The sequence below is a fragment of the Rhinichthys klamathensis genome, unplaced genomic scaffold (assembly GCF_029890125.1).
Source record: "Rhinichthys klamathensis goyatoka isolate OS25496 unplaced genomic scaffold, OSU_Roscu_1.1 h1tg000485l_1, whole genome shotgun sequence".
Lineage (NCBI taxonomy): Eukaryota > Metazoa > Chordata > Actinopteri > Cypriniformes > Leuciscidae > Rhinichthys > Rhinichthys klamathensis.
The window spans coordinates 113,739-132,594 of NW_026606972.1; the positions used below are offsets into that span (position 1 = coordinate 113,739).

The following is an 18,856-nucleotide window of genomic DNA, read 5'->3' on the forward strand; positions in this document are numbered from 1 at the left end:
CTGACCTGGAAGAAAACAAACGCGATCACGTGACCAGAAAGCGCGCTGAAAACAATCACCGTATGTGTTTCATGCGCCAGCGCTCACTTATTCGACCAGACGATCTTCATAAAGTTATCCCAGGTTTGTCGTATAAAGCTTTAATATTGATTTTCATGCACATGAATTGTCTAGACTCGTTACACATCAGTGTGCTGTCTCTGATCTGAAAGAAGTGTAGTTCACACCACGTACAACTAAGACAGTGAAATAAGTGTACGGAGAGCGTAAATAAATACTAATGTAACGTTATTCATTAGTATTACATAACATGTATGAGGTACAGTAGACATTAAGTTCTAGAGTTTATTATACAAATATATTTGAAGCCATATAATTTTAATGAGTTTCTACACGGCACACATTTAATCCTATTACTGCATATTAGATAAATGATAATACTTAGTGAACTTTTGTTAACCATTTCCTCCAAATAAAATGCATTTTCAATGTTTTCCCCTCGTTACTTATCATTTAGAAAGGAAAAGTAACTCCGTTTCATCCAAATAACAAAGATTCGGCTGATGGAAGATGCCAGATGATACAGTTCGCTCTGCAACCTACACAGTGCCCTGCGAGGACTATGTTCATGTAGTGGAGTTCAGTCCATATGACTGTGGCTCACCTGCGTCACTCCTGGCGTATGGAGGAAACCAGTATGTGGTCGTGGGCACTTGTCGTTTTAAGGTAAGAACAGTAATCCACCAGATTGATCATTCTTTGACAAGGGCACTCTCTATAATCTATAAACTTCCTGTAGATCTACCTTGCTACAATCCATCTCCGGCACACCTGTCTGTGATTTGAACATTGATGAACCAGTTCAGGTGTATTTGATTACAGGTGGAACAAAACACCCTAAATAATTTTAAAGACAACTAATCTTTAATACTATCTAGGGTGGATAGTATGCGGATGCAAGGTGGACACAAGCAGTTTTACTGACAAAAGTAAACACCTGTGCTGCTTACATGTAATTGTGTATACTGACAAAAAAATTTGCAACCAACTATAAGTTGCATATCGAATTTAAAATGTCATTATTTTATATTAGACGTTTGGGGAAAAAAACTCTTCAAGTAGCCCCTAAAAGTAGGGGTGCTCCGATCAGGATTTTTGGGGCCGATCACCGATCGCCGATTACTGGAAGCTGTATCACCCGATACCGATACCGATCACCGATTACAGGGTCTATTTGAAGACTTCTTTTTATCATGTAGCATTACTTATTAAACTATATTTAACAACAATGTACATTAAGTATTACATTTAAGAGAAGACAATGCATAATGAATTGACACCTGTGTATTTATTTGCAAGCAACATATATTAACATAGCAGCTTGGTTATTGGGAGCAGCTTAGGGCTTGACATACAACTTTCCTGTAGAATATAAAATAAAATGAATAAAAGACAGAACATCTGAGTCTTTAAATTTAGCTTTAGACTACTTTAAACATTATTTTGACTATAGCCTTTTTTTGTTGCTGTTTTTAGTTTAGAGTCAGTCAGCCATCAGTTTTTCTAATACACTTAAAGGACCACAGGTAGTAAAGTGCACAGCAACAAAAAAAAATAATAATAATAATAATAAAAAAAATAACAACTTCCATATCTGTATCTATAACTTTGCTTTTTTCTGGGATGCTTTGTCAGATTTTGTGGGCATTTAGAGAGGAAGAGAGAGGTAGAGAAACCTTTTTTGTGTGTGTGTGTGTGTGAAGAACCCTTGCAAAATTATTTTAAACAGATTAAGAAAGCCACCACTACTGGTCATATCTATGGTTAGATTGATTTTTTTAGATCCAGTGAAGTCTGTCCCACCATGTACCTAATATAAATAAATAAAACATCTTCAGTTAACTAGCAGATCATTCATTTAGTTCGCTATTAAATAAGAAATCTAGCGCTAAAATGTGTTTTTGAACTCAAGCTGCGCGCTCGTTGCCGCGGCGATCAGTTGCATGGATACAGTGCTCTGTGTCTCGCTCTCGCGCATGGTCTCGCGCAGTCTTCACTCGGACGCGCGCTTCAATCTATCGCCGTTGCGGACTCTTATTCATTCCGGTGTAATCACAAAATAAAACACAAACGTATCCTTGCTTGATATAACTGTAACCGCTGACGAACATATTCAGTTTTGATGAGAGAAAATATGTACGAGTGATTTGACGGACGCACGGGGGTTGGATACATTTTTGTCATTGGTTGTTGCGTTAAATCTTACTCAGATACAATAGTGCTATTTTCTGATTGGCTATTGTGTAGCTCGACGAACAACACCAGAGGAAACGCGCTTGATTCATGCCGGTTCCACAGTGAGAGCGGCGCGGCCAGAGATTTGGCCGCTGCGGCATATTAAATATATTACAAATAGTTTTTCAGCGTGAGAAATACAATGTGTGGCGGGAGAGCGTGACAAAAGACCGAAATGAGTGACTGTCACGCTCAATGCTTGACACTTGAGAGCCCTGTTGTAGAATTGCCAGACCGGTGAAGCTATTTTTACCAGTGCGTAAAAAAATTGTCTCGCGAGTTTTGCGTCATCTGATCGGCCTTTATAGAGACCGCCGATCACACATCCCAAAGCAATTATCGGCCGATTATGATCGGCGACCGATCAATCGGAGCACCCTTACCTAAAAGTATTATGCGTTATGTTCATTCATCACACTTGAAATTAAAGGGATAGTTCAACCAAAAATGAAAGTTCTGTCATTAATTACTCACCCCTCATGCCGTTCTAAACCCGTAAGACTTTCTTTCATCTTCGGAACACAAATGAAGATCTTTTTGATAAAATCTGAGAGCTTTCTGTCCATCCATTGATAGCTACGCAACTACCACTTAGACACAAAAAGTTCATAAAGAGATCGTAAAACTAATCTATATTAATTGAGCAGTTTATTCATTTTTTTTCTGAAGAGACACGATCGCTTTATATGATGAACAGATTGAATTTAGGCTTTTTGTTCACGTATAAACATTTACCAACTCGCAGACCAGTTATGGTAAACGGAAGCTCAAGCAGGTTTATGTTCGCTGGTCGATGTTTATAATGTGAATAAAAGCCTAAATTCAATCTGTTCATCATATAAAGCGATTGAGTCTCTGCAGATAATTTGGACTAAACTGTTCAATTCATATGGATTAGTTTTACGAACTCTTTATGAACTTTTTGAAGTGTCAAAGTGGTTGATGCGTAGCTGTCAATGGAGAGACAGAAATTGCTCAGATTTCATCAAAAAGATCTTAATTTGTGCTCCGAAGATGAACGAAAGTCTTACGGGTTTACTTTGGAGCGACATGAGGGTGAGTAATTAATGACAGAATTTTCCTTTTTGGGTGAATTATCCCTTAAAAGGTCAATTTGAATACATTTATGCGAGTTATGGGAGATATTGTATACTACATATATTGGCAAAAGTAGTAGGTTGTCTAGGAAATGTAGAAATTGCATAATCGCTGCATTCTAATATGCATACTTCCCTTTAATATAGTCGTCAAAAAGCAGCGTGTGAAAATAGTATGTCCGAATTTACAGTATTCATAAAACAGTAGGCAAAATGTACACATCTAATGGACGGTTAACTATCGTATGAGGCCACAAGATAGGCAGTGCTGTAGGTCACATGATGATTGTAGTACATCTGGATAGCATTCAAACTATAGACATTCATACTACATAAAATATACTTTTTAACTGTGGCAAAGTAAATGCAGAAGTACCTACTCAGCGAGTATGCAATTTCAGATTCAGCCAAAGTACGTAGTATGCATCCTACAGAAATAGTATACTGTTCCGAATGTAACCATTCATATCTGTCTATAAAAGAAAACACACTTTCTACCAGGATGGTGTCTAGCCAACAGTGTTGTCTGCATGTCAGCATTTGAGTGATGGTGCCCACAGCCTAGTGATTTGTATTTGTGCAGGAGGAAGACACAGAGGTCGAGGGTGTAGAGTTCATCTCTTTGAAAGTATTCATGCATGGAGTACGTGTGGATGCCATCGCATGGAGCCCTGAAACCCGCCTGGACAAGCTCCCTCCCGTCATCAGGTACGGTTTTGAACGTGTACTGCTTTTTTTATGCAGGGGTGAAACCAAATGAGACTGATGGATTATAATGTGACTTTGTGTTTGTAATAGAAGATGTGGAATTATGATGATCTATGGAAGGAGCACAGGTCTTAATGCCAGACACCATACAGTTCTTCATCTACAGCCGGGTTCATTCTCTTCATTAGAGGCTCAGACACAGCATATGATAATTGATTTATTTTACCACACAAATCCTGATATTCTTTTAAATGTTAGATAAATATGCTTTCTCTGTATTGCACTATTGAATTTCCCATCCTAGTTGATGTCTGAGTCAATTGCGATATTTGAGAGTTGAGATATTTTACCACACATCCACAAACATACTCAGAATGTTTTTATCACTGAGAGACCCATTTTCCAGGGATCAATTAATTACCAAGATTTGTATGTTCATGTCAAGCAGTGGAAAGTGTCTGTCACAGCTTTAATTTGATCTGGTTTGTATCAAGAATTTAATAAGATGTTGTCAGTCTGACATGTCCTTCCTGGACCTGGGAGTGTTCTGCTCCCGGTGGGGAAGTTTCCTGTAGCTTTAGCAGCATGGGAAGGGCAGAGTTATTTCCTGGCCATGCTGTGGTCAGAACGGAAGGTGTAGCGTGCTTAACTGTGTGCACTGCCCCTTATTTGGGTTTATTTTCTTCATTGTAGGTGTACCTCTTGGGAACGGAGTACTAGAGGTCTTATTAATGTTTCCTGGACGTGTGGGTTGACACTGAGTCAGAGGTTATTGACAGGTTGACTGGTTGCCTGCCTGTACTGCTGGCATGTAAATGATCGGTATCGTTGTGATGTTACGCCATCTGCGCAACAATCTAGCCAAAGACAACTCGCAAATGAACATGTTGATAGAACTTTGTGATTGTAATTGGACCTTTAATGGCAAGAACTCGTGTGATTCTTATTTGTTTGAGGATGTAAGAAGATTTTGTGTCTGTGTGTGGTATAGTAACATTAAAATGTGCGTGCGATTCTCTAACTGAAAGTGTTTTTCTTGTCAGAGGTGAGTTAGTGTAATTGTGTGAATAATTGCTGCTCCTGATTAGTGGCAGAGCTGTTTTTATTAGGTTTGGTTGGATTTTGAACAGACAAATGTGAAAATGGCGTGATGAAATTCTGACTTCAGTTGTATGTCTTTAACATTTTTAATCTCTCCAGTGTTTTATCTTCTGACTGTGGTTTATTACACACCCACATACATGATGATGGCTAAATGCAGTGTTTTATTGAAAGAAAAAAATGTGCTCCTGTTTCAGGCTTTGCACCACAGCGGCAGACAAAAAAATCAGGCTGTGGACATCCAATCTCCAAAACAACTGTGATGTAAAGGTAGCTCTTTCTTGTTGAAAATTCCCAATATTTGCAATGATTCTGCTGGTGTTATAAAATTACTCAATGTGTCAATATCAAAATGATTTGATTTGAAATTTGATTCATTTTCATGAACCAGTTCAAAAGTTCTGAATCGATTCAAATGAAAAATCGATTGAACTATCCATGATCATCATCACTCAAGGTTCACAAATATTGTCAAAAGGCTGAAAAATATCAATATTAGGGCTGCAACTAACGATTATTTTGATAATCGATTAATCGGGCGATTATTTTTTCAATTAATCGATTAATCAGATAAAAATTTCAATTGGATTTTTTGTTTATTATAACTAAATAAAACCCTAAATCAGGGTTGTGGCGAGCAGGACGAGGCCGAGGGACGTGAGAGATGCGAGACCGGTGCGTCTCACAGGTGTCGTTCATTATCACTCACGCCACACGTCCCTCGGCCTCGTCCTGCTCGCCACAAGGGTATTTATGTGTATAAGTGTACTTTAAAAAGTGCAAAAGCCACACATTGAGTTTTACTAATATCAATATTTGCTTTGTTTTTAATGATAATTGCTGATGGCAAGTTGACAACCATGATTAATGTAAAATTAATTAAATTATATCCAACATATCTATTTTAACACAATTTTTGTTAAAACAAATTTACACAACATGTTGTTCAGATGTGAAGATATAAACTAAAACCATCTCAAATATATAATTCATTTAATTTGAATTTATTTTTTATAAATATAATTATTCTTATAATTAATTGAATTATAAGAATAATTGATAAAATAAATATAGAAAGACTGAAAACCAGCGTGTGAACGTAGAGCCGCAGTAGATCGCGTTTGAAAAACAATTAAAACTTAATAGTAGACAAATGCTATAAAAAGAGAGTGGAATGGAAGTAAAAGGAGAAATTAAAAGGACAGGAAAAATTATGCATTAGTGCAGGGGTTCTCAACCTTTTGCAACTCATGGCCCACCAATGACTATTTAAAAACATTCCAAGGACCACCTTTCCAAATATGATAGTATGAACACAGAATAACAGATAATTCAAAAAGTGCAATGATATACTCTGCTGTTAATCTGTTATGCCATTGTAGCAGACTAGGTCAAGTCAGCTATATAGATGAAAACTGTCTATTAAAACGACTCGGCAGGTTTACTCAGTAACCATTCTTGTTGTAACAATAACAGGCACAATGGGTCAGACACACAAGAGGGGAACATTCATTAGCAGAAATGTTCATTCACCCCAATTTACATAGTGTAAGTATAATTTATCAAATACAATTAGCGATATTAACATGACTGTTTAAAACAATATTCGTTTGGCTTTCCAACACAGCCCGGGTGTTTTGAGGTCAAATGTTTCTGCAGCTTTGATGGGTTTTTTTAGCGCTTCATTTGAAACGTTTCTCCACATTCAACACACTGTGCCTTCGGCTTAAGGGGGTCGCACACCGGACGAGAGGCTTTAAAATTCGAACACATTATTTTCTATGAGTGTGTACACACCGGCAGCGCCATTCGGCGTCTGTCCGCGGCACCCAGCTACGGCTCAGGACCCTGTTCAAAATCCTGCCGCGCCACAGAGCCCCATTTACACTGACTTAAGATAGATACAAGATACATTTAGTTTTAGTTTTACATTAATTTACAGAAATCAGCTGCGTGGATGAAAATTATCGGATTTTCAGGTGAGATTCTCAATTAATTCAGTTAATGTAGGCCTACGTCTTGAGGTAAAGTGTTCTGCAGCAGACTCAGCAACGGTTGTATTTAATTGTAGCTACAATACAATCATAATAGTACAGATATTATCTTAATTTAATAATGTCCTTAAACATAACAATATTGCTGGCCATAAACTGAGAAAGTGCACGTCTGGTGTGTGATACCTTGAGTTGTCCTAGCTCCTAGGGGCAATTTACACCTGGCCACTTTAAACTGTGTTCGGATAGCTATCCGATTGTGAAAAGACCAAAAGACGGATTTAAATCCGATCGCTCAAACCACAGGGAGGAGGTCTGGGGCGCATTCCAGATGAAACTGGACAAGTGGAAATGCATCTGGTTGAAACCACATATGTAAATGTTACTCCTCCCAACAATGCAAAAAAAAACAAAAAAAAAAACATGTGAGAGCGTATTATAGGCTAGGCCTATATATGTCATGTTATAATCAGATATGACGGCGCTACTGCAGTGGGCTACGAATCGCCGCAGATGAGAGCAGCTGAGCATCATCAAGCCAACGCGCAACTTATAGCAAATCAAAGTGAAAGTAGTCGCAGACCCTTGCTTAACACACAATCATCTTCATTAAAAGTAAAGAAACGAAATTATCTTACCATGTGCCATTGCCGTTCTCTCCTATTGTGGTCTTTGATTTTGAAATTAGCTGATGATCAATAAATTGCAGCTCATATCTTTTGATTTCGGTGACGTTAACTCCATTAAATCAGCATAAAGCGCGGGAATTGAAGATCGGATTTAGGCTATATCCGTTTTGAGGAAACACATTTATGTGATCAAGTGTAAATGGAATCGTTTTGATATCTCGGATCTTCGGATATCTATCTGATCAGTAAAAACACATGAAGTGAGCAGGTGTAAACAGGCCCCTAGACGCGACGCGGCGCTGCGCTTCTCGTCCGGTGTGCGACCCGCTTTAGTCTCAGTAGGACTTGCCCTTATAAAAAACAATTTGAATGTATTCAGCATCATATTTTCTCACCACACACTTCGCAGCTTTTGCTTGCACCAGTCTGTCTCCCACGTCTGCGTTTCTTTTCAGAACACGATCCATATAACAGTAACGTAATGTTACTGCATCTGATCGAATAAACGTTCAATCTGACGTTGTAACGTGATTGGTGTTGCGATATTTAAACATAAATTCGCTTTTAGATAATGCTTTATGACTGGACTGGAGTGTTTTTGATCATATAAATTCATAAGAACAATCAGATAATTAGAAAATAACAAGATTTGTCAATTAAAAAAACAAATAAAAATTAATTTGGGGGTAGTTTACCACTGCCTACACGGCCCACCAGATGGCGCTCCGAGGCCCACTAGAGGGCCGCGGCCCACCGGTTGAGAATCACTGCATTAGTGCACAAGCATTCGCTGAAAACCACTGAGTACAGTGACTAAAAAACAATCTTTTACTGCTGCTGTTATTAACTGCCTTTAATTTAGTGCTTCACTTTGTAAACAGTTTTAATTTAACCTATTTCTGCGGTAGTGCTATTTTAATCCATCACTTATGTTGCGAGCGAACTGATTGCGCAACCTGATGCTCGAGACAAAATACAGACATCCCAAGTCTCGCGGAAGTTCCGGAAGTCATCCACATATTGATAGCGGCTCCCTGATGCCCGCAAATTAGTTCAAACTCCCGGAATCTAGAGCGCGCAAGCAAGAGCGCGCATGCGAGACAGAAGAGACTGTGCTCTAAACATAGACTGTAAAAAAGATCTCGGTCCCTGCGCGCACGGCAGATCGGCGAAGGGAGACTGAGAGACCTTACGTGTGTCTCAAGAAGTGCAGCTCATGTAAGACAGAGAGCATGAGAATTGGCCTGTTTCAACCAATCACCAGTAAACGCACTCCGTGACGTAAGCAGACCAACTAATCGATAATGACATTCGTTGACAACTATTTTAATAATCGATTTTAATCGATTAAATCGATTAGTTGTTTCAGACCTAATCAATATATATAATGTCAAGATGTTGACTGCACACCCATCTATCTGTACGGAAAAGTTTGTCTTTGTCCTTGGCTGACTTGTTCACTGTATGAATGTTGTATTCCAATTTTTTTATTTCTTGTGTTGCCTAGTTGATGGAAGGCCACACCAGCTACATCAATCATCTAGTGTTTGAGCCTGCAGAAGGAAAGCAAATAGCCTCTGTCAGCGATGACCACACTTGCAGGTTAGTTGCACTTTAGTCCGAGTGTATGAGTGTGAGAAATGAAAATATATATGCGTGTGTGTGTGTGAGAGTGTGTTCTGTTCTCTGTTAATGATGCAGAAAGTCTTGACCAAATTTCCACACTGAAACCCAACACTAAACACAACATGGCTCACTGTTGGTCTGCGTAAGCGTCAACCACCACTTGCTTGCACAGTTTTTCTAAGTAATTGGTTAAACGTGGAAATCCAATCAGTAGCCGTGGCTTTTCCTCTCCACGGCCACAGTTAACGAGCTTCTTGAATGTGGCCCCACCAATCAGCCACTGAGGTAAGTGCGGTTTCCTGGCAGTCAGAGGTAATGTAAGAGAGCACTCCTGGAGTCTCGGGTCTTCCCTTTTGCGTCAGAACCATGTAACTGACACACCTGGATGTTGTAGTGCTGTGGCCTGCCACAACTCAATGGCCCGGCTTTAGTCTTCCCAGCTTGCAAACCTTAATGGCTTCAAGGTGGATGAGGACCAAGACGGTAGTTTTCCTTATAGAGATCCAAATTTCAGCAACTGGATCCTTTATGCAGACCTTGCCATGACAGTTTTATGTAGAGGTGGGCGATATATCGTTTAGACGATAATATCCAAATTGTTGTCTGGACGATATGCAAAATTGGGATATCGAATATTTCATAATTTTTACAATCCGACCCCCCCCCCCCCCCCAAACATGAAAAGAGCTGAAGGAAGTTAAAGACAAAACAAATAACACACACTATAACCTTCTAAACTATTATATGTTGCGATTTTAATACTGTATGGGTTTGTTTGACTCTATTTTATGTGTTTTTACAAAATTACGATCGTTCCTCAATTGCACGAGAGTAAGCTGCTACTAATTTGCAATACAACTAAGTTCTTACCTGTGTGTTATGACGTTTCTAGGTTGAAGCAACAATCCAAAAACGTAAAGAATAAAGCCGATGTACGATTAATAAAATAGCTGATAGAAAAGGCAAAATATGCGGTGTTTGCAGAAAACTGAAGTCTGAAGTAAAAAAGTTTTTAAAAATTGCGTTGTATGATGAGTCCAAAAGATGGAATACATTTTCCCAAGAGATCCACCGTAATAGCCTTCGAACAGGGCTTCTTTTAACTTCTAGTAAATAGGTAGTCGCATTGTTGTTAGTCTAATAGAAGTACTGTTTGCAAATAGGGGTGTAACGGTACACGTATTTGTATTGAGCCGTTCGGTACGAGGCTTTCGGTTCGGTACGCATACAAACCGAACGATTCGTTGGACCATTTTTTCCTGCCGACCAAAATCCGCGTTGGCGCGATCACCATGACGTTGCACAACATCAAATGGCAAACGTAATAAAAGCGGAACGAAACTGTGCTATTATTTTGTGCTTCACGGACCGTTTCAGTTCGGACCATCAATGTCAGTGCAGCGCGCGCCGAACAGGGGCGCCGAATCGTGATGAAGCGACACTGTTATACACAGCGCTAAGAGATCCAGAGAAAACATTAGAATTCGCCACTGAAGTAACGTTACTAATAACATCACTGCGAGATCTAGTGAGAAGCATGCACATTTCTCTGTTATTAACGGATCAAACGTGGAAACCAGGAGAAACATTTTGCCATGAATGAACTAGTTATAGGCAAATTTACGTTCACAGATCAGCAACATTCACCATGGATTTAATATAGTAACACTAACTGTAACCATGGAAGTTTGGCAGAAATAGTCAAATGCTTTCAGGTAGGCCTACATCACACATCTTTTTCCAGCACTTCAAAACTCAAATATTATCATATTTAAAAGTTATTTTTAATGTGATGATGACCAAAACATTATTTGTTCATCCTTCAAATATGACCCCCATTTATAAAACTAAAGGTTTCAAGATGTAAAAAAAACCTCACACTTATTTAAAAATATTTTTTCTTTTAATAAATAGGAAATTTATCTGTTATTTCTTTCTTTTTGCTGTATCGAAAACGTACATCACTGTATCGTATCGAACCGAACCGTGAATTTTGTGAACTGCCTATTTGCAAAGCACAAAGTAAATTTAATACGTACATATATTGTACTGAAAAAGCACTGTTCTTGTATTACAATAAATATTTAGTACAGTAACTTGGTTCATGTTTAAATCAATTGTTTCATATCTTTATGTACTAGTAATTCTATACAATGATAGGTAAAATGGAGCAAGTCAAAAGACCAACTGGACCTTCTTTGCCAGTTTGCACACATTTCTTTGAAGGATTGCAAAAATATCGTCTGAATATCGATATCGAGATATTGGAAAAAAATATCGAGATATTCATTTTTGTCAATATCTCCCACCCCTAGTTTTATGGTATACTTCTTAAAGTTTGGATGGTGTAACCATGCTTTCTTAACATGATCAGGTGATGTTGCCATTTCTGTGCCATTGCCTTGTAGATATTACATCCTTTGTTTGATATTAACCTTCATCTTCCCCATCAGGTCTGTGCTGGGATCAGCATGCTTGAAGCTCTGCTCTGAATCCAGTGCATTTCTTGGTGCACACAGCACCTGTGTTAGCACTGACCCATTGCGCTGCGATAATGTTTTCATACACTCATCATAGGGGTGGTGCATCATTGAGAATAAGAGTGATCTAGGTCCATCACTCTTCTCGCAGCTGTTTTATTGATTTTGGTGGGACTTCAGGCTGTGATGAAAGGAGGAATCGCTGATCTTTATCACAGTTGGAGATGAGACCGTTTCAGTTTTCAGCTTCTGCAATAATGGGTTTCTTCTCTGCTGGATCCTGGATGTGCTGAAACCCCTTTAGTAATCCCTAACACCCCTAAGACTGGCCCAGGGAGAAGCAGCTTATTATTTTGATTAAATAATAACCATTTCTTATGAATAAATCATGGCCCACCCGACAGCACAGTAAGGTGCAAACCACTGCAGTTACCATATATTACTAATCCTGAACTGCCAGCTCAAATGAGAGATTTGATATCATGATTTGAGATTTGGTGTCTCATTGTGGTCATGCTCGTAAGGAAAACAGCTAAATGTTACCTATTGTGCCCTCCAAAAACATACTTTACACATGCCCATCAGAATTTAGAGGCAGCTAGTTGAAAAATGTTGCTTTGGTCAGTAGGTTTTGTGTCAGAGATAGTGTGTTTGGTTGGAGAGGAGAGGGGCCACTGAAGGGATCGAAGCAGGAAACATCCGCCGTAAGCCTCAGTCTCCCTCTTCCGTGGAGCCAGAGAAAACAGTAGAGCGCTCCATCTGCAGAAAGATTTAAATTCTGTCACGTTGAGAAAAAATGGGACGCAGGAGGAACAAGCGAGGTGGAACAAGAGAAAGATCAGGTTAATGTTAGAAAAAAAGTGAGCCTTTTCCAGTCAGGCCACACAAACTGTGCTTTTGATACAAATCTGGCTTTTAGCTGGTATGTTTTTGCACGTGTGACACCTTCCCTGCTGAAAATACCAACTTTTCTATTCAGCAGCATATGTTTGGGATGCTGGTCCCCAGCATTGGATGCTAGTATGGTCGTGTCACATATGGGCACGTCCAACACACACAATGGTTCTTAACTTGCTTATCCAGCAAGCCTTAGTTGGTCTGCATCCTTATCGGAAATGCATTGTGTTCTTTTCAGCAGATATGTTCTTTCACATAAGTTCACATAAGCTTTATCTTTCCTGCCTTTTAAGATATTGCCATTGAGGATTAATTAACAACCCCAGTCATAGAATCGCCTCAAAATCAAGCAAAATCATCAGATATCCTGTTAGTGTTGTGTTGTGGCGTGCGTGCGTGCGTGTGTGTGTGTGTGTGTGTGTGTGTGTTGAGGAAAGTGTGCAGCTTGTTTCCTTTGATTACTTTTGGGAGTGCAGGTCACACAAGGAAATGCTGAGTTGACAGGGTTCACTGTAGGAGAATTAGCCATACCTGCTGTTCTAGAGGATGACAGGTAATGCAAGGAGTGTTCTGTTATATAGAAATGTGTTTTTTATCCAAAATAGAACATCATAAGTAACTTATTTGAAACATATGTAGCAACTCCACTTGAAACACAAAAAGCACTCCTTGTGTAATGGCAGGAGATTTGACTACAGATTAGAAAGGTCTGTTGGAGCAGGCTGGAGTTAAACTGCAGGAAGATGGTCCTCCAGAAGCAGGTCTAGAGAAACCCGCTATAGAGTTTGACTTTACTATGCTGCTAAACTGATGACGCATAACTTCTCATCTAAGAAGGATACATTTGGTGATGTCTTAGATTTTTACTGATGCAAGGTACCTTGGATGGCAGCAAAATATTGCTATACTGTCAACAGAAATGTGCAAAAATGTTACCTTTAGAGGTACAACAACTTGTTACTGGAGCAGTACCATCAAAGATACACTTTTGTTTTATCTATACCCCAAAAGGGTTCATATTAGTACCTTAGAATATGTACCCTAAATGTAGTATTATGCACTCTTATGGTACTACTATGAACCAGCTCACTCGTTTTTGAAACCAATCCATTATGGTCTATAAAGTGAGTCTGGTTACAATGGCTGTTTTCAGGTTAGTTTTGCCCTCCAGGTTCTGTGTGAGGTTTTAAACTTTTCATACCCTTCATGATTGATAAATTATACTAGACCACAAAAAAAGTCTTATTTTGGCTGCTGAGAGCACCTGAATGTAAACAAAACTACTAACACTGTTGTTTTAAACAGGTCAGGTCTGAACTGTTATTCATATCATATTTGACAAGGAATTAGCCACTGACCTGGTCACCACCATAAATGTTTGTTTCAACAGTTCTTAACTCAATTTCAGCATTTCTCACCCCTTCCCCATCCTAAAAATCACATCACACGCTCAGCTCAGCTTCCCGGTTGTGCAGTGTGGGAAAACACAGACAAGCCAGACAGACCCTCCCCTTGTTTTCCCTCTTAGATCTTCCGTGACTTCAAACACTTCCCATCTCTTTCAACTCGTATTGTACATGGCTGTTGCGTGTTATCCCACAATGCTGCGTCAGTCATTGAAGAGCCTTACGCAATAGGAGTAGCACATTGTTTGTGATGCTTCCCACTTTTTTGTGTGCTTAGTGTCTTAATCCTCATTTGGCTTCGTCAGGGTTGTAGAGAGCTGACTTTTTGCTTCCTTGAATACCCTGGTGATTGTCAGGGCTGGCGGTTTTGGTTTTGCGTGCAATTGAACTCTTGCTTGGCGAGGGGTTCTGAGTAAAGGGGTTTTAACCATGTTTGTGTGGTGTGGTCTGAAACCTCACTCAAAGGAGCCTGATCAGAGCAGAGATGCCCCAGACTCGGGGAGACAGTTCAGGAGTTCCTGGCAAAAGTGTTGGGCAGAGCTTAGATGCTTACAAAGACCCCTGTCTGGGAGCTGTTGAGCATGAGGCATGTCCTCCAAGTACCGCCCAGCTGAAGATATTAATCTACCCAACTGCACGGTTGACATTCAGACAGGCTTTGGAGCCTTCATTTGATGAAGACTTCTCAATGACCTCATCAACCAAGCGGTTGTGCGTCTTTCCTATTAATGGAGGGCTTCTTTTTCGCTTTCCCAGAAAACCTCCTCAGTTCTAACTCATTTGAGGGAAATTGTGGTTCTCATCACTCGGGCCTGTGTGATGTGGTAAACCCAAGATCTGATCTCCAGTGAAACCATCCAGAATCTGATCTCCAGTCTTCTCCGTCCAAATGATTTATTGCGTCTCCTTGCAGGCCTCTTGCTGTACCCTTACTTGCCCTAGCGTGCTTTCACAAACTTTGAGCAGCAGATTTGGAGTGAAAGTCTTCTGTGCCTGGGAAGAAAAGGCTGGGAGGTATTGGCAGTCCTGCTTCTCACTGGAACAGGTCAGCTGCAGAAAAGGGTTCATGTAGTTCAACTGCTCGAGCATGGTGCTAACAACTCCAAGGTCATAGGTTTGATTCCCAAGGAACACGCATACTGATAAAATGTATACCTTGTTTGAAGTGCCCTGAATATGATAGTATATCACTAATGTCTACTCGTCTATAGGTTGAAATCTATTGAAGTTGTATTCAAACTCTGTAGTCTTACGTCATCCTGTTGTTTTATTTTAGGTTAGTGGTTTATGGTTTTGACGGGAAGTTATTTTTAGCATCTGGCTTTTTTTCTGTGTGCCTAATTGAGCTCTTATTAGGATTATGCTGCTTTTGATTAGTGTCCTGGTTCTGACAGTTTCTTTTTTTAGTTTGTGTATGCCTTTGAAAGGGTAAGAACACATGAGGACAGGGGTGATGTAATAACCCATTTATGGCCTCAGTCTTTTTTCCTGTTGCTGGCCCATTTCCTTTGTCACTGTGATTTTATTGCGCCCCTTATTTGGATTAGATTGTGAATTTTCTTAACACAACAGACACTAAAATAGGGAAAAAATGAAAAAGAACATCATCAAAGTTAGAAGTACACACGGCTTGTTTCACTCCCTAGTAGTTTTTCCAGAGATTTTTATGTTTTGACTATCAAGTACTATCTTTTGGCCATCATTCAGCATGAATCATGTGGACAGCTGTAACATAATTCACCACAAAATTTATCTCTGCATTTCGTATTGTATTTACCTGACAATTATATTGTTGCTTTCCTTCCTGAAGAGTGTGGGACCTTGATGGTAATGAAACCACTTCATTCAGACTGCGTTCCCCCGGTGTAAGCGTCTGTTGGCACCCCGAGGACATCTGTAAGGTCAGAAACAAAAGTCTTGTAGAGAACTAATGTGTAATGTCAAATTTGATTTTGAGTCCCACAATTTCAGTTTGGTTTCAGACTTAAGGATTCCAATGTATACCAAATCAATGTATATCTTTGTTTGATACAGTTGATGGTGGCGGAGAAGAAAGGCACTATACGGTTCTATGACCTTGTTACACAACATGCCATTCTGTCTCTGGACAGCGGGCAGATGCCACTCATGTCAGCTGACTGGTGTCTCACAAACACTATTAAGGTTGGAGCTGTGGTGGCCAATGATTGGGTGATCTGGGACATTACCCGCTCCAGGTAAACACAATTTCGTCATCGTTCAAATGTTTTTATGTTTTTGCAGTGAGTTACTTTTAAAGCAGATTTTAAATTTTTTTATGTGGTCAGCATGACCCAGGCATATTGTCTACTATCTCCCCTGTTCTACTTAATTTAGTTTATCTTTCTGAGAATCAAGATTTTAAGTCTTACATGAGCTCCTCCACACTAAATCACCATAACGACATTCAAATGAGCAGTTTTTCGGACCATGCTGTAATGTAGGAGTGAAGTAAACTCTGTAAATGATACTGATGTGGTTTGCCTGTAGTTATCCACTTGAGAAGAGGCCAGCTCATGTTGGGAAGGCGAGACATTTCAGGTACATTTTCACTAAAGATCAGATCATTCATTATTTGTTGGACTGCGTTCATGACTATAATGCTGATGGCCTCTCTTCTACAGATGGTCAAGGGCAAATGAAAATCTTTTCGCCACCACAGGCTATCCAGGAAAAATAAACAGTCAGTTATTGGTGCATCACCTGGGCCATCCACAGGTTTGTAAAATGACGTACTTGTTTGTTGATGTGTTACCTACCTACCTCAAGCCTTATGGTACACAATTGTCATTGCAGCCTGTGATGATTGGTTCAGCGTCTGTGGGGGCTGGTCTAAGCTGGCATAAGACCCTGCCTCTTTGTGTCGTTGGTGGGGACCGAAAGCTGTTCTTCTGGATGACGGAGATGTAACCTGGATGGAAATCAACTGGAGAGTTTTTCTGTTGTGCTTTTTCAATAAATAAAGTCATATTTTTCATGCGCTGTCACTGTACTTACCCCACTGTGTCTTATTTTATAGGTCACTTGGGTTAGAACTCAGACTAACAATTGTGGGAAATGAGACACCTTTCTCTCGCCCCAATTTTTCCCCCTTTTTCTGCGAAGCATTGTATCATTGTTTTTGGTGTGGTGGTCTGCCAAGCTGGCTTAAAGTTGAGCCAAAGGTCGCCAAACGGCAGGAGCTGGCAGTTTTCATTGCAGAACGATTGAGTATGAGAAAAAAAACTCTGTACAGGTGCTCATATAGACTGTCTCCACCAGGATAATAATCTGCAGTCCCATTCCTTACACTACAGGGGAACTTCCTCCACTCGACCGTGACGCACGTGTGGTGGGGGAGATAGAGCCGCAATGCTATTTGTGCTTCAACAGTTGAACCCTGAAGTTGAAGACAAGCATGGGAAACTGTAGTGCAAGGGGAACACAAGACGACGTGAGTCGTGCTTTTCCAAGAAAAACACAGGAGACTCTCAAAGGGGGGAACAAGGGTTCTCTCAGGTCAGTTGTGTGGGTAGGAAGGTGCGAGGCCAAAAGGTAGAAAAGTTGGGTCAATGACAAATAAGAACACTAAAAAAATTAGTTTAAGATTTTTTTCATGTACTAAGTTTTTTTTTACAAATATGCTCTGTATTTATGTTGGTTTTATCCTTGCACCTTGAATGGATTTTCAAGTTGAAAAGTATTATTTACAAATACCATTAATTATTAATCATTACATTTTTGGAGAGTCGCACCTCATGACAATAAATGCAAAGTTCTGTCATGAAACTGGATGGCACAGGCTAATAGGGCTGCGTTTCAGTCCACTTTTAGACACGCACTTGTGAACTTCCCTAAGCTCTTCCCCTCGGGGGAATCCCTGCCGCCATTTTGAAGTGCGTTCCACTTCGTGAGGTGGATGAGGGAAGTTTATATGGACAGACCCTCGCTCCCTCGATTTTGACCGAGGGAGCGAGTCTACTTCGAGTCTATGTACACTTCAGGCAGCTCCATATACCACACCGCAACACGTTTGTGACGTCAATGCATATTGCGTTAAATTTACCCCACCACAAACAACTCTATGATATATATAAAAAAAAATTTTAACAAGTCAAACACACCTATATACATATAGAATGCTGCATTAAACAATTTCGTAAGGGAAAATTTAAATAATAAATTAACCCCATAGTGGGTTCTAAGTGATCAAGGGCTTAGCACGTTCCAATTCAGCCTATTGCAAAGGTTCCACCAGTAGTGGGCACTCATGCAACGTAAGCAATGACGTACATCCGAGTGAACGAGACGGAGGGAAGTTAGCGAGTGAAGGGCATGACAATTTTGGACTGGAACGCAGCCCAGGTCTTTAACTCAATCTTCTTGCAATCACATAATTTTCTATTGGGCCCAGCTGATTGGGTCCTGCTTCAGCCAATGAGCTCGCTGCTCAACCTTCAAATACTTGTTCAGCATTTGCTGTAGCAGTTGCAACGTGCTTATAGAAACCCTCCACCTTCCCCAGCTCCACCTGTATAGATCTGCTACGAGTAATTCATGTACAGCAGCGGCATGTCTTAATTGCTCACAGCAGTGTGTCGTGTATGTATTGGCAGTATCAAGCCC

General features: G+C 40.0%; 1 protein-coding gene across 1 annotated transcript; it reads left to right on the top strand.

The window, feature by feature from the left end:
• Positions 1 to 34: 34 nt before the first annotated feature.
• Positions 35 to 17,243, top strand: nup37 (nucleoporin 37). The gene is made up of 10 exons (XM_056237294.1): positions 35 to 123; positions 518 to 726; positions 3,976 to 4,100; positions 5,399 to 5,471; positions 9,332 to 9,426; positions 16,044 to 16,134; positions 16,268 to 16,449; positions 16,742 to 16,792; positions 16,876 to 16,969; positions 17,048 to 17,243. The coding sequence occupies exons 2-10, from the start codon at positions 571 to 573 to the stop codon at positions 17,159 to 17,161; spliced, it is 981 nt and encodes a 326-aa protein (XP_056093269.1). The 5' UTR covers positions 35 to 123; positions 518 to 570; the 3' UTR covers positions 17,162 to 17,243.
• The last annotated feature ends 1,613 nt before the right edge of the window (positions 17,244 to 18,856 follow it).

Coding starts and splice junctions, on each gene's coding strand:
- nup37 (XM_056237294.1), top strand. CDS start 571: ATGCCAGATGATACAGTTCGCTCTGCAACCTACACAGTGCCCTGCGAG. Junction 5,472..9,331: donor AAAACAACTGTGATGTAAAG/GTAGCTCTTTCT, acceptor TGTGTTGCCTAG/TTGATGGAAGGCCACACCAG. Junction 9,427..16,043: donor AGCGATGACCACACTTGCAG/GTTAGTTGCACT, acceptor TCCTTCCTGAAG/AGTGTGGGACCTTGATGGTA.